This window comes from Macaca thibetana, chromosome 2 (assembly GCF_024542745.1).
Source record: "Macaca thibetana thibetana isolate TM-01 chromosome 2, ASM2454274v1, whole genome shotgun sequence".
In the NCBI taxonomy this organism is placed as follows: domain Eukaryota; kingdom Metazoa; phylum Chordata; class Mammalia; order Primates; family Cercopithecidae; genus Macaca; species Macaca thibetana.
The window spans coordinates 165,765,353-165,780,528 of record NC_065579.1 but is presented as its reverse complement, the minus strand read 5'-3'; the positions used below and the strand labels follow the sequence as shown (position 1 = coordinate 165,780,528).

General features: G+C 37.4%; 1 protein-coding gene across 8 annotated transcripts in view; it reads left to right on the top strand.

The window, feature by feature from the left end:
- Positions 1 to 15,176, top strand: part of DZIP3 (DAZ interacting zinc finger protein 3) — a 97,505-nt gene that overhangs the window by 27,675 nt on the left and 54,654 nt on the right. For 7 of the 8 annotated variants that reach the window (XR_007723644.1, XM_050781975.1, XM_050781976.1 and 4 more), the window contains exons 6-8: positions 7,430 to 7,510; positions 8,808 to 8,932; positions 11,736 to 11,850. Coding sequence is in view for 7 of the 8 variants with exons in the window: in XM_050781975.1 (XP_050637932.1) it covers positions 7,430 to 7,510; positions 8,808 to 8,932; positions 11,736 to 11,850 (321 nt within the window). In the remaining variant the exon portion in view is untranslated. Of the gene's footprint in view, positions 1 to 4,254; positions 4,900 to 7,429; positions 7,511 to 8,807; positions 8,933 to 11,735; positions 11,851 to 15,176 lie in introns of those variants that run through there. The other variant, XM_050781977.1, reaches the window with a different exon arrangement.

The following is a 15,176-nucleotide window of genomic DNA, read 5'->3' as shown; positions in this document are numbered from 1 at the left end:
AACAAGCCAAGTATAGAAGGACAAATACTGCATGATGTCATTTGAATGTGGAATCTAGGCGTTGAACTCACAGAAGCAGATAGTACAATGGTGGCTAGGAGTAAGGGGTCAGAAGTACAGATTGAAGAGATGTTGGTCAAAAGATACAAAATTTCAGTTAGATGTGAAGAATAAGTTCAAGAGATCTGTTGTACAACAGTGACTATAGTTAATAACTATAATGTATTATAATCCTGAAAATTGCTTAGAGTAGATTTTAAGTATTTTCACCACAAAAATGGTAAATTTGTGAGGTTATACATATGTTAATTAACTTGAGTTAGTCATTTCACAATGTGTACATATTTTATAATGTCATGTGTATGATAAATATATACAATTTTTATTTATCAATTTAAAAAGAAAAAAAATTCTGTCTTTTTTAACCATAATTAATCAGTTTCTCTTTCTTCTGAGATTTCTATATTTGTAAAAGTTGGAATTTCTATTAGAGGTAAAATTAACAAAATGTATTTATGTGTTTGAGATCAAATGATACTTTAGAAATAAATAGGGTTATCTTCAAAACAGGACTACCCAGACACCAAAAAAAGGAGCCTAAGACATTAACTCCCATATTATAATGATGTACAAAGAGATGGAAAAATAATTCTTATTTAGGACTCTGGAGATTAGGGTTCTTACAGGGTGAGTTACACCATTCAGAAGGAGATTCTAGTTGGACTCCAATGAGGAAACAAAGAAAATGGGGGGTTTGCATTTTGTAATCCTGAACTTTGGGGATATGGCAGACCTGCTGTTTCTCCCACTGACCAGATTGCCAGTCAGTGAAACAAATCAATGTGAAATCAACCCTAACAGGTACCCATTGCTTAGCCTTCTTTACTTAGACATTACTTCAAAGATGAGTCTTAGACTAGGAAATGAAGAGTTTCTCCTTCGTAGCTCTTGGTAGTACTTGTGAGCAGAAGTGGCATTGTCATGATCAAAGCAGTCCATTGCTGTATCCAAATTATCTGTCCTTCAAGGCCACCAAAAAGGGATAAGACAACCTTGTAGGAGGCAAGAGTGGATTATGTATTTTGGGGGTGCAGTTGCCAATTGCATCTCTATATTAATTTTGTTCTAGTTCTTGGAATAATCTTTGCTAATGGGGAGAAGGTAGGAGAAAAGGACAGGGGCTTTAGGTTAAAAATGTACAATTTGCATCTATAAATTCCAGATATTTTCCTCCTCTAATTATAGCATTACCACAATTCTGTATCTTATCTTGTTCTTAGAAATGTTTTATTCAGAATTATATTAGCCAGTCTCTGTTGTGTTATTCATGAAGCTGTTTTCTTTTAATTACAAAATAATCGCTCACATTTATTTAGTGTTTGCTGTACGACAGCCACTGTTCTAAGCGCTTTGTAAAAATTAGCCCTTTTACTGTTCATGAGTACCCCATCTTAGGGCACAGAGGTTAAATAACGCTAACTTGACCAGGTAGTAAGTAGTGGAGTCAGGATGCAGTCCTTGGCTCTAGATTCTGTGGTCTGAACTACAACATTTTACTGCCTCTTCAAGGATGGGGATTTTAAGGTGGGAACCACTTAGATGTTATGGGGAGTTTATGTTAATAGACTCACTTAGTCCATCAAGAACAAACACACATGTCTATCTCCACTGAGATCAGTTTGAAGCCAAATTTCTAATCCCATTCAGTTATCTCCTCATCGAATACTGTTGATCATTAGAAGCATGCAAGGTGAGAGTATACAGTTACATCAGTATAAACAGAAAGCTTATTGGCCAGGCGCGGTGGCTCATGCCTGTAATCCCAGCACTTTGGGAGGCCGAGGCGGGCGGATCATGAGGTCAGGAGTTTGAGACCGGCCTGACCAACGTGGTGAAACCCCGTCTCTACTAAAAATACAAAAATTAGCCGGGCGTGGTAGCATGTGCCTGTAATCCCATCTGCTCAGGAGGCTGAGGCAGGAGAATTGCTTGAACCCAGAAGGCAGAAGTTACAGAGAGTCAAGATTGCACCATTGCTCTCCAGCCTAGGTGACAGAGTGAGACTCCATCTCAAAAAACAAACAAACAAACAAAACAGAAAGCTTATATCCTGTGGATATTTTTTATTCTATGTACCTAGAAAAATCTTGTTTATGGTATGGGGAAATCTTGATGAAAAAGGGTAATGTGACAAAAGATAGGGTTATAATCTTCAGTCAATATAGAGCTTAAGAGCAGAGGAGTCCAGGGTTCTCCAGAGAAACCAGACTGGTTTTTGCTGTGTGTGTGTGTGTGTGTGTGTGTGTGTGTGTCTGTGTGTCTATGTGTCTATGTGTCTGTGTGTGTGTTCTGTTTTATATATATAAAACATACACACAAATACTTATATACACATATACATATACATGATTATAAGGAATATATATGTGATTTATTATGAGGAATTGGCTCATGTGATTATAGAGTCTCAGCAAGTCCCATGATCTGCTTCTGTAATCTAGAGACCCAGGAACGCTTGTGGTATAACTCGTCCCAGTTCTGAAGGCAGAGAACTAGGTATAAATCCAAGGATGAAGGCAGAAGTTGAGATGAGATGTCCCAGCTCCAGCAAGTAGGCAGGGAGCAAAAAGGGATGAATTCTTCCTTCCTCTACTTTTTGTTCTATGCAGGCCTTAATGGATTGGATGGTGTCCACCTGCATTGGAGAGGGCAACCTGTTATACCCAGTCTACCATTTCAAAGGCAGTTTTCATCTGGAAACACCCTCAGAGACACACCCAGAAACAATATTTAATCTGGGCATCCTGTGGCCAGTCAAGTTGACACATGAACTTAACCATCACAAATACAACAGACAGAGAGGTCTTGGTGTACCCCTCACACAGTTTCCCTCAATAGTTACATAATTACATTACTCCAGAACATATTTTTAAAAAACCAGGAAATTGATGTTGGTTCATGGGACTTTGTGTCTGGAGTCTCCAAGACCACCCTCCTATTCAGAGATTTGCTAGAAGGACTGGACTCAGCATATGGTTATACTAATATCTAAGATTTATTACGGTGATGTGATAAGGATATATAGTAGATCATATGGGGAAAAGACACAGGTGAAGTCTGAGGAAAGCCATCTACAGGTTCCTCCATATTTTCTCCCTTCAATGAGAAGCCACACAGCATATACGACCACCTCCAGCAATGCAAATATGGCAACATCCACAATGTTTCTGCCCAGGGAAGCCCATAGGAGACTCAGTGAGCAATATTTTTATTGGGCATTGGTCATCTAGGTACCTGCTGCCTGGCATGTATCAAAATTCCAGACTTCCAGAAGAAACTCCCAGGTGCTCAGCATAAATCACATTGTTTGCACAAATAGTCTAGAAGTAGCAAGGCACCTTTATCAGTTAGGGAACAAAGTTCCCAGACATCAGCAAAGATCAACTTTGCAAGCAGGCCTTAATAAGGATAACAGCCTCAGGCCAGCTCTGTTAGCTTTTTAATGCCCAGACTTATATAGTTCTGTGCCATGTTATCAAATGTGTACATTTGTGTAACTACTACTGCAATCAAGATAAAAGAACTATTCCACCACCACCAAAATCTCTCTTATGACTTTTATGGTCACACCCACCTCTCTCCCTCTACAATTCACTGATCCCTAATCTATCTCATCTCAGTAATTTTGCATAGACCATTTTTTATGAAGGAAATATCCACATGGTTTGATTTTTCAATGAAGAAGTGATAAGCCTTATGTCCATACTATTTTGCAGAATTCATGTGGGAGAGTAAAGAATTTTGATTTAAAAGATCATTGTTTTCTTGTTTTGTTTTGTTTTTGTTTTGAGATGGAGTCTCACTCTGTCACCCAGGCTGGAATGCAGTGGCACGATCTCAGCTCACTGCAGCCTTCGCCTCCTGGGTTCAAGTGATTCTCCTGCCTCAGCCTCCCGAGTAGCTGGGACTACAGCACTTACCACCACACCTGGCTAATTTTTTGTATTTTTAGTAGAGACAGGGTTTCACCGTGTTGGCCAGGATGGTCTCGATGTCCTGACCTTGTAATCTGCCCGCCTCAGCCTCCCAAAGTGCTGGGATTACAGGCATGATCCACCGCGCCTGGCCAGATCATTGTATTTTTAAAGGTGGATGGTAGATACTTCAGTGTTCATTATATTATTATTTAATGTGCTCTTGATACCTAAAATATTACATATTAAAAGAGAGAGTGAATGAGAGTTTTTGAAAGGTTTAATGTAACAAATTTTTATACTTTTTTTTTTTACCAGTTTTTTAAAATTTTTATTTTCAATTTTTGTGGGTACATAGGTGTACATTTTATGGGGTACGTGACATACTTTGATGCAGGCATACAATATGTAATAATCACATCAGGGTAAATGGGCTCTCCATCACCTCAAGCATTTATCCTTTGTGTTACAACAATCCATTTATACTATTTTTCTTATTTTAAAATGTACAACGAATTATTGTTGACTGTATAATCATTTCAATTGATGCTGAAAAAGTAGGGTTGGTATTTTTGTAGAGATAGTATCTCACACTATTGCCCACTTAGGTTAAAATGGCTTATGTACAAAATATAGGCAATAAATGCTGGTGAGGATGTAGAGAAGAGAGAACCCTCTTACACTGTTGGTGGGAATGTAAATTAGTAAAACCATTATGGCAAGCGGTTTGGAGGTTCCTCAAAAAACTAAAAATAGACCTACCATAGGATCCAGCAATCCCACTGCTGGGATATACCCAAAGGAAAGAAAATCAGTGTATCAAAGAAGTATTTGCATTCTCATGTTTCTTGCAGCACTGTTCACAGTAGCCAAGATTTGAAAGCAACATAAGTGTCCATCCAGATGAATAAATAACAAAAATATGGTACGTATACACAGGGGAGTACTATTCAGCCATAAAAAAGAACAAGATGCCCCCCAGCACTTTGAGAGACTTGAGGTGGGAGGAGCACTTGAACCTGGGAGTTTAAGACCAGCCTGGGCAATGTATTGTGTGAGACCCCATCTCTACAAAAAAAAAAAAAATTAAAAGAATGAGATCCTGTCACTTGAAACAACATGAATGGAACTGGAGGTCATTGTGTGAAGTGAAATAAACCAGATAAAGACAAACTTTGCATGTTCTCACTCATTTGTGGGAGCTAAAAATGAAAACAAGTGAACTCATAAAAATAGGAGAAGAAAAATAGACAGTAGAATGATGGTTACCAGACACTGGGAAGGGTAGGAGGGGGTTGGAGAGACTGTGGTGAATTATTTAGCATGTCAATTGCTTTTATAAGCTCCAGAATTTCTACTTGATTTTTAAAAATTATTTTCAATCTCTTTGTTAAATTTATCTGATAGGATTCTGAATTCCTTCTCTCTGTTATCTTGAATTTCATTGAACTTCCTCAAAACAGCTGTTTTGAATTCTGTGTCTGAAAGGTCACATGCTTGTCTCTCTGGTATTGGCAACTGTTGCCTTTTTTAGTTTGGTAGAGTCATGTTTTCCTGGATGGTCTTTATGCTAATGGATGTCCGTCGATGTCTGGGCCTTGGAGAGTTAGGTATTCATTATAGTCTTCGCTGTACAGCCTTGTTTTGTACCTGTCCTTCTTGGGAAGTCTTTCCAGGTATGCAAAGGGACTTGTGTATTGTGATCTAAGTCTTTGGTTACTGCTGCCATATCTACATTAGGGGACACTCTAAGCCCAGTAACGCTGTGGCTCTTGCAGATTCGCAGAGGTACCATCTTGGTAGTCTTGGGTAAGATCTGGAAGAACTCCTTGGATTACTAGGCAGAGACTCTCCTTCTCTTCTCTTCCTTTACCCCAAACAAACAGCACTCTCTCTGTGCTGAGCTGCCTGGAGCTGGGGGAGGGGTGACACAAGCATTCTTGTGGCCACAACCACTGAGACTCCAAAACCAGCACAGTACTGGTTCTTGCTCAAACCCTGTGGTGACCACTGCCTTGCTACTACCTATATTGAGTCTCTCCTTTCTGAGCAGTGCGTTTCTCTCTGGCCCAAGGCAAGTGCACAAGTGTCAGACAGGACTCAAAGTCTGGAAGTGGGAACCCCAGAAGCCCACTTGGTGCTCTTCCCCACTGTGGCTGAGCTGATACCCAAGCTGCAAGACAAAGTCCCCTTTACTTTTCCCTCTGCTTTTCTCCAGCGGAAAGGCGTCTCTCACCATAGCCACCACAGCTGGGAATGTGTTGGGTCACACCTGAAGCCAGCATAGCTCTGAGTCTCACCCAAGGCCCATGGCGTGTACTGCTACTGCTGCTGATTATTCAGGGCCCAAGGGCTCTTTAGTCAACGGGTAATGAACCCTGCCAGTATTGGGTTCTTACCTTCAAGGCAGTGGATTCTTTTCTGCCCCAGGGTGTGTCTAGAAATATTGTCTTGGAGCTAGAGCCTCACGATTCTACTGTGGCTGAACCGATATTCAAGTGGCAAGGCAGAATCATCTTATACTGTTCTCTCTCCTCTGCTCAAGCAGAGGGAAGGTGTCTCTCCCAGACATGTGGGTTGTTTTCCCTTGAGTTGGAGGGGTGACATAAGCACTCCCTTACCTACCCCATCTGGTATCTTACTAGGTTGCGTACACCACAAATCCACTGGCTCCAAGCCCAGCACAGCACCAGGACATGGCCAGGAACTGCAGTCCTTGTGGCCTAGACTGCCTTTTATTTAGGACCCCAGAGCACTTTGGCCCACACTGGCAAGGCTTGCTGGAACTCAGGCTCTGACTGCTGGGATGGGCGATTTGCCTATGGCTAACACTTGTCTAAATGCTACCTCCATGATCGCTGACTGAGTTCTGCTCCGTGTGGCTTTCTGATGTGACAGGGCAGCACTGAGTTCCAATGCAAAGTCCCACAGTCACTGTGCTTTCCTTCCCCCAAGCGCAGATTCTCTTTCCGTGCCACATAGCTGTAGTCAGGGGATGGAGGAAGGGATGGTGTAGGCAACTTAAGACTGTCTTTCCTACCCTCTTCAGTGCCTCTTCCCTTAATATGATGTTCAAACCAGGTAATGTGATCACTCACCTGATTTTTTTTTCTACGAAGGGGCTTTTCTGTGGGGTAGTTGTTCAGTGTGGTGCTCCTGTGTTGGGGACGATTGTTGGAACTTCTATTTGGCCATCTTTGTTCCATATCCTTTCCTTTGATTAAATTTTAATGTTTTATTTTGAGATTATTGACTATCCTGTTTCTTCTTCCTGGGTCAAATTATCAAATATATCTAAGATATATTATAGTTATTATTAGATGACTGATAATGTTATGATAATTTTTACTTGTTTTAATAGTTGTTAATTAAGCTTAGGATATTTAATTAAGCTTGTTGTACTGAAAAGCAGCTTAGTCTAAATAATGAATTAACATACTTTTTTTTCTTTTTAGGCACACCAGATTAATATTGGTTATTATTTGACATTACTGTTTTTGTATGGAGTAGCACTCACTGAAAGAGGAAAGAAAGAGGTAACATGTTATTTGCCCTTTATAAATCTTTTTACATCTTAGAATAATCAGGCCAAAGATTATAATATGAAACTAAAAATATTAAAAAAGGAATTAGCTTATAACTTCATTTCTTTTATTTATCTTTTAAATGCTTACCATTCATGTAAAATAAAAAATTATTTAGCTTCTTTCACTTGCATAATACACTTTAATCCATTTTCTAGTATAGCTTAATCCCTCTGGTTTTAATCTTATCCCTTTTGTAAAATATGAATTTTACCTCAAGTTCTTTGTCAAACTTAAGTGCAAATAAGTACAAATCTGGGAATTAACTAGATAATTTCTAAGGGTTCTGTTGAATTTAACATTTCTTTTTCTGATTTTTAATGATTTCTCATATTTTCTTCATAGCTTTGATATTTCTGTTATTTTTTCTTCCCAAATCTGTATTTTTGACTTCAGAAATTAACTATATAAATATGACTTGTTAATTAGGTAAAGTAGAATTGATAAGCAGTCAAACTGAAAACATTTCTATTTTAAATAATTTCATGTAGTACTAATTATTTAGCGTGAAGTACTAGAGAATATTTTAAAAGTAAGGCCATGCAGCATTTTTCCAGCTTTTTTTTTCTAGAGAGACTGAGGTCATTATGCCTCAGTTTTACTGAAGCATCTATTATAATAGATCCCGATATTTACTTCCAGACCTATATTGTTTATAATTAAGGTGGTGATTCCCCAAAAGATTCTATATCTATGGGCAAGAAGTCACTTACTTTCTATTTGAAATACTGTGAAGAATTGTGCTCCCATTAGGAAGAATGATAAAGAATTGTGCTCTAACAGTTTTCAGAAAAGCCCTTATTTTGGCCAGTAGTACTTGCCAGTTATGTATGTGTATGTATGTTTTTAAAAGATGGGGTCTCACTATGTTGCCCAAGCTGGACTTAACTCCTGGGCTCAAGCAGTCCTCCTGCTTCAGCCTCATAAGGAGTTGGCACTATCGGTGTGCACCACAATGCCTAATTGCCAGTTTGAGATACACAAATTGTTATTACCATCTTAATATTCACTTTGAAATATTGGTTAAAGAAGGTCTTAAGTTTATTTATAAATAAATATTTTAAACACTGACTACATGATCTTTGTAGTCACATACAGAGATGCCAGGATTCAGAATGTGGATAAATGACAAGATGGTTGGATTATTTTTAAAGCTGCCCTAATTTCTCCAGTTTGAGAAATAATTGTTTATTGTAAAAGAAAAAAAATGACTTTTACATCAGCCAAACCTAGTTTTATGTTACTACAGGATTATACAGAAGCTGAGAATAAATTTCTGGTGATGAAGATGTTGATCCAAGAAAATGAAATTTGTGAAAACTTTATGTGTTTGGTTTATTTTGGACGTGGTTTACTACGATGTGCTCAAAAGAGGTAAGGATTTTAATTAACGGGTAGATGTTGCCTGTGAAGTCTCAGCATTGTGAAATGGAAGTAAGTGTGCTCAGTATACCAGGCATCGTGACATTTGTGCTCTACTGGTTTATCCTTTTCTTCTTTGGCTATTTGTATAGATAATTTCTTTAATGTAGTTGAGAATATTAAATAGCAAACTTAACTGGCGTGTTAAGTTTGACCATAGCAATAAAAGACAGTCTAGCATTAACATTAGGAGCATAGGCTTTAGAGTCTGATAGACCTGGGTTCAGCTACATTTTTTATCACTTACACTAAGAAACTTAATGTTGTTAAACCTTATATTTTTTTCTTATCTCTAAAATAGAACTAATAATAGTGTGGGGTTCACTTCATGAGGATGTTGCAGGTGATTAACATAGTGCCTAGGACACAAAAATGCTATACTTAATAAATAAATTATGGTTGGAGTTATTAGTATTATCACCACTAACTTGAAATAGTTTTGAAAAGTATAAAATGAGCTTATAAAGAGTTGAAAAGGGTCCAAATGCTGAGTTTTTGGAGTATTGGCTACTGCTTATTTTAAGAAAGTGAAATTGTATGGAGGAAACTATATAGATTATCTGTTTACTTCCTCTATGGAGATCCATAACCATTTGTAGCATCGTTCATTCATTTTATTTACTAAGTATCCATTATATTCCAGAAACTGTTAGGTGTTGAGGTTACAGTGGTTTACAAAATACAGTTCCTGTCTTCATGTAACTGAAAGTACAGTGAAAGGTACAGATCTTAATCAAATAATCAGTCATAAAATATTTATGAAATAGAATAAAGAACTATGAAGGAAACTAGAGTGAATAAAGTCTTTCCTGGAGACTGGTTCTGGGAATCAGAAGTCTCCCTGAGGAAACAATGTTTGGCTAAGATCTGACGGATGAATTTGGAAAAGTTTACTTGGGCATACTTTTATGAAGGATTACTGCTGGGCCAAACCATTGGATCCCTAAAAGTGTCACCTATGTGGTAGTTCCCTGACTCTTTGTAAGGTTGATCTCCTATTCTCTGGGTTGCCTGTATTTTTACTAGGGTATCTGCAAGACATCTCACTTCTTGTTCACTGGGTCTGAGCAGCATGTGCCATCAATATAGTGGGGCTAGTATGATGCTTTGCAGAATGTCAAGATGATCCAAATCACTTCAGTTTATACTGTGACAAAGTAAGAGAATTAACATAGCCTGAGACAAGAACAAAGAATATGTCCTGCTGCCCTTCTCAGATGTGAAAACTGTTTTTTATTCTCTTTACTGATGAGCATTGGAGAGAATTCATTCTCCAGATCATTGACACTGGAAGTCCAGTTGTATGGCAGCATCATTACTTTCATCCCTGACCTGTGGAGGACAACCACCACTGAGCTCAAAAACACTGGTGCCCTTCTTACTCTGTATTTCTTATTGTATTAATGAATGGGATGTCCTCTGAGCCTTTCTAGGATCACTTAATGGGTTCTGTGTTTTTATGTAGTAAGTCAATTCTAACATTCTCACTTCCTTGAGCCTCCTGACTCCTTTAATATGCCTCCAAGAAATTTTCAGCATTTCTACTTAATTTACTATAAACCATTGTTGTGTCCAAGTTTCAAGGAGCCTTCTCAGCACCATATTAGGACTGGATTCAGATGTCCTTTCTAGGAAGGTAAATCTTGAATTATGGAAGAATTTTTCCATATCAGTGTACACTTCCCCATCCAGCCTTGTGTTTACTCTTGGTTCAGCACTTTAAAGATCCACTTCCACTCATGTTCCTGCCAGTACGTTCTAGTTGGGCTCTGCAATTCTTACAATTAACAAGCTTTTTCTTCCTGGGCAGAGGCTCTGTTTTCTCACTTGGGCTCTCCACCTGACCTTAGATTTATTATCTGAAGGCAGTGAGGTAGGGGAAGATCTTAAGAAGGAAGGACATCATCTTTTTGAGACATGCATCTCAGCTGGTATTTTTGCATGGTCTTTAAATAAAGATAGGCTACTCTCCTGTGGCAAGGAATAGGTCTTTGCCAGTCAAGAGCGTTCATGGGGGGAATTTAAGGATTCAGTGTTTCTAAGCACATTCACCTAAATATCCCAGTTTTACATCTCAGGGTCTACTCATAGCATATCAAATCCCTAATTTTTGTGTAGTTCTGTTGAGGCTGTGTTTTGGGTCTCCTTTGCAGCTGTTCTACCCTTATGGTTAAATCTTGAGCTTCATTTTCATCATAGTCTGCCTTATGTCTAGAGGAGGTTCTTTAGATGTTGCCATAGAGGCCTTCTAGTTTTCAGTGTCCTGAGTTGATGATATTAGTCTTGTTGAGGCTGTGCATTCAATATCAGTTTGTTTCACTTTATGATTAAATTTGGGCCTTATTTTCAGCACGGATCATGGCCATAGGGGATGAGAGTCTCATTAAATTGCCCCCATAGAGGCCTGGATTTCACAGTGTATCCTGAGTTAATAGTTGGCTGACCTGTGCCTGTCATTCTCTTTCTTCAAGGCCTCCAAGACAGTTAACAAAAGCCAACCAACTCTACAGTCCCTTTAATTACCATGGCCCCCATACTGTTCAAGCTTGAGCTACTACATAATCTAGTGCCTCCCCTTCTACCTGTATTTCATCCCAATCTGCCGCAGGTGAGAGTCCTAGTATTTGTATTTCTATGGCATGCCAGAGGTTATCACCACCCTATTTATCACAAAAACTGGGTTACTTGTATCTTTGGTAAACCATGCATCTGCACAGTCCCATTCAAACTAACCTTATTTTAAAATTCCTTTCAGATATAATGGAGGACTGCTAGAATTTCATAAAAGCTTACAAGAAATTGGAGATAAAAATGACCATTGGTTTGACATAGATCCTACAGAAGATGAAGATTTACCTACAACTTTTAAAGTAAGAAATTATTTAAGAGTAACATTTTATTTGTAACTAATGAGAATCATAATGTGTGAACCAACTATGTCATATTCTTACAGCATGCATGTTCTTTTATTGGCACATAACTTTTTATATAAGAAACAACCTTTATTGTATTACCTAGTGCAGAATGTATGATTCAAAAAGGAGGGAGAAGTGAGGTGGCAGTGTTAACATTTTCAAATAACAAGAAGATTAATAGCAATACTAGGCCAGTACTCTGCATGGTTAGAGTCAAATGTAGCAGTTAACTTTTTTTCCTAATTATCTTTACCATTATTTTGCTGTTGATTTATATTACAAAGTAGTAAATGCTTAGTTCAGAAAACATGGAAAATATAAAAATGCCCAAAGGTGAAATTCATCTATATTTCTTCTTCAAATGGATAAACCATTGTTAGCATTTTTATTTATATCTTTCCAGACACACACACACACACACATAAACAATAGCCTTTATTTTGTGATTTTAAGTGTGATGTTGTGCACACTTATTTGTACTCTGGAAATATATAGTATTTTTTATTTCTCAGTCATTAGACTATTATACAATGCAATTTTGGTGTAATGTATCATATAGCTTTGCTTTAATTTACTCAACTAGTTCCCCGCTAAGTTTATTCTAAATATTTCCAGTTTTTCCTTCTTATATAAAGTGATGTTTGCATATTCGTCATGTCATTTCATTAGAATAAATTGCTAAAGGTGGAATTGTGGAGCAAGTGTTCACACAATGTAAAGTTGTTACACGTCTCCATATTTTATCTCAGGACATTGTACCACTTTGTATTCTTTAAATAGTGTGAGACTTTTCATTTTCCCACACCTTCTGGGTGTACTTTACCTTTTGGGTAATTTTTAACCCATCTGATAGCCATTTGGGTCTTTTAAATTTGTTTAATATGAACATAGCTACAGCAGGTTTCTCTTGGTTAATGTTTGAATGACATATCTTTTTCAAAACTTTAGATCTTTCTTGATCTTTATGTTTTACCTGACTTTAAGGCCAAAAACATTACTCAAAATAAAGAGAGACATTTTATTAAAACATAAAATTCAGTTATCCAGGAAGATATAATAACTCAAATTTGTATATACCTAGTAGTATAGCTTCAAAATATATGGGCCAAAAATTGACAGAATTGAAAGGAGAAATATTTTTAAATCCCCAATCACAATAGAATATTTTAATATACTTCTCTCAGTAATGAATAGAACATGCAGACAGCTTTTGGCATTGTCTAGGTAATCATATGACTTTTAATTTTGACTTGCTAAAGTAATAATTTTATGCATTTTTAAAATACTAAATTTTCACCCCTACTTTACAAAGCAGTCCCTTACTTGATCCTGGTTGTTTTACTCTTTTGTTTCCTCTTTTTAAAATATTTTGCTTTCTTTATTATCTAACTTTTTAAGTGAATATTTATTTAATGCACAGTAATATATATATTCAGTTTGTCAAATAATCTTTAAAGACTTAAAATAAGAGTTTCTGTTTTGTCATCTCTATCTGAAATTCTGCTTCTTCCAACTTTCTAAGCATTTTTCTTTGATGTTTACCTATTTTCCAAAAAAATACTGCTATTTAAAACATATCACCAGGTTTTCTCTATTGACTTTTCACTGTGAAAAATGAGAGTTTAGCTTGCTTATACATCCCCTATACACACACACACACACACACACACACACACACTCTCTCTCTCTCTCTCTCTCTCTCTCTCTTCTCTCTCTCTCTCTCTGTCTTTCTCTCTCTCTCTCTCTCTCTCTCTCTCTTTCTCCTATCCTACTGGTAGTTACACGTTTTTATTAAGCTGGCCTCAGGGTTTCCCTTCACTCTCATCCTGGGAATTTTCCTCACCTTTCTTCTATGTGGAATCCTCTGTTTCTCAGAACTCAAGTTTTCCTTCCTAGGGTTGCTTCCTTGTTTTGGTGGTGCAACTCCTCTAGCCTCTAGCAGCTTCCCGTAAAAGAGGCCTTGCATGGGAGGTAAATTTTTTGAGACCTTTCAAGTGTCAAAATAATTTATCCTTTGTATGCTCTATTCATATCTTGCTTGAGGGTAGAATAATTTTTCTTTTCGGAAACAGGTTCTTGCTCTGTCACCCAGGGTGGAGTGCAGTGGCATGATCATAGTTCACTGCAGCCTCAACCTCCTGTGCTGAAGCAATTTTTTTCCTTCAGCCTCCCAAGTAGCTGGGACTACAGGCACATGCCACTGCACTTGGCTAATTTTTTTTTTTTTTTTTTTTTTAGTAAAGACAATCTCAGTATGTTGCCCAGGCTGGTCTCAAACTCCTGGGCTCAGGTGATCCTCCCACCTTGGCCTCTAATTTTTTAAAAGCATTTTTCTGTTATCTTTTAACTTCTAATATTACTTTTAAGAAACTTGATTTCATTCTGATTTTTAAACTTTTGTATTTGACCTGTTTTATTGTCTTCTTTCTGGGAATTGTTAAGGATATTTTCTGTATCCCCAGTGTTCTGAACTTGTATTTTTTGCTTCTGGGACATTTTCTTGTTTTATATGTTTGATAATATTTTCTTAACTTTCTCTTTTTCTTTGTGAAATACTTATTATTCAGATGCCTTGCAGACTAGACTGAGTCTCTAATTTTCTTATTTCTGAAAATATTTTTTTCTACTCTCTGGGAAATTTTCTCAACTTTATCCTCCTGCATTGAGCTAATATTTGTGAAATAATTTCTAGAGGCTTATTTATTGTATATACCTTCAATATATTACCAGTAATACTATTTGAAATTTTGTAACTCTATCCCTCTAAAGGATAAGTATGAAGGACCTTATCTAATCATTTAACTTAGACCTGATAACATGATTCACCTGTATTTAATCAGCATTTCATTTATTTGTTATGTGTTTTATTCTATTTTTTTTCTTAGAGAGAGGGTCTCATTCTGTCACCCAGACTGCAGTGGAATGTTGCTACCATAGTTCACTGCAGCTTTGAGCTCCTGGTCTCAAGCAGTCTTCCTGCATTGACCTCCCAAAGCACCACGATTACAGGCATGAGCCACCACTTCTGGCCATTTAATCAGCATTTTAAAATGAGAAATTATATTCTGATTTGTAACCAAAGACATTGAAAACATATTTCTCTACTGTACTTTTGCCCGTTATAGCAGGAATGGCATATTGTAGTACCACAGTGGTTTCACTGCCAATGTAGTGACCTAGGGATTGGTTCCAGCCAAGATTCTCTTGGACACCAGTGATTTATTATCTCTCTGTGTGTACATATTAGAGCAAATAATTCTTGATAGGAACATGCCAGGTGT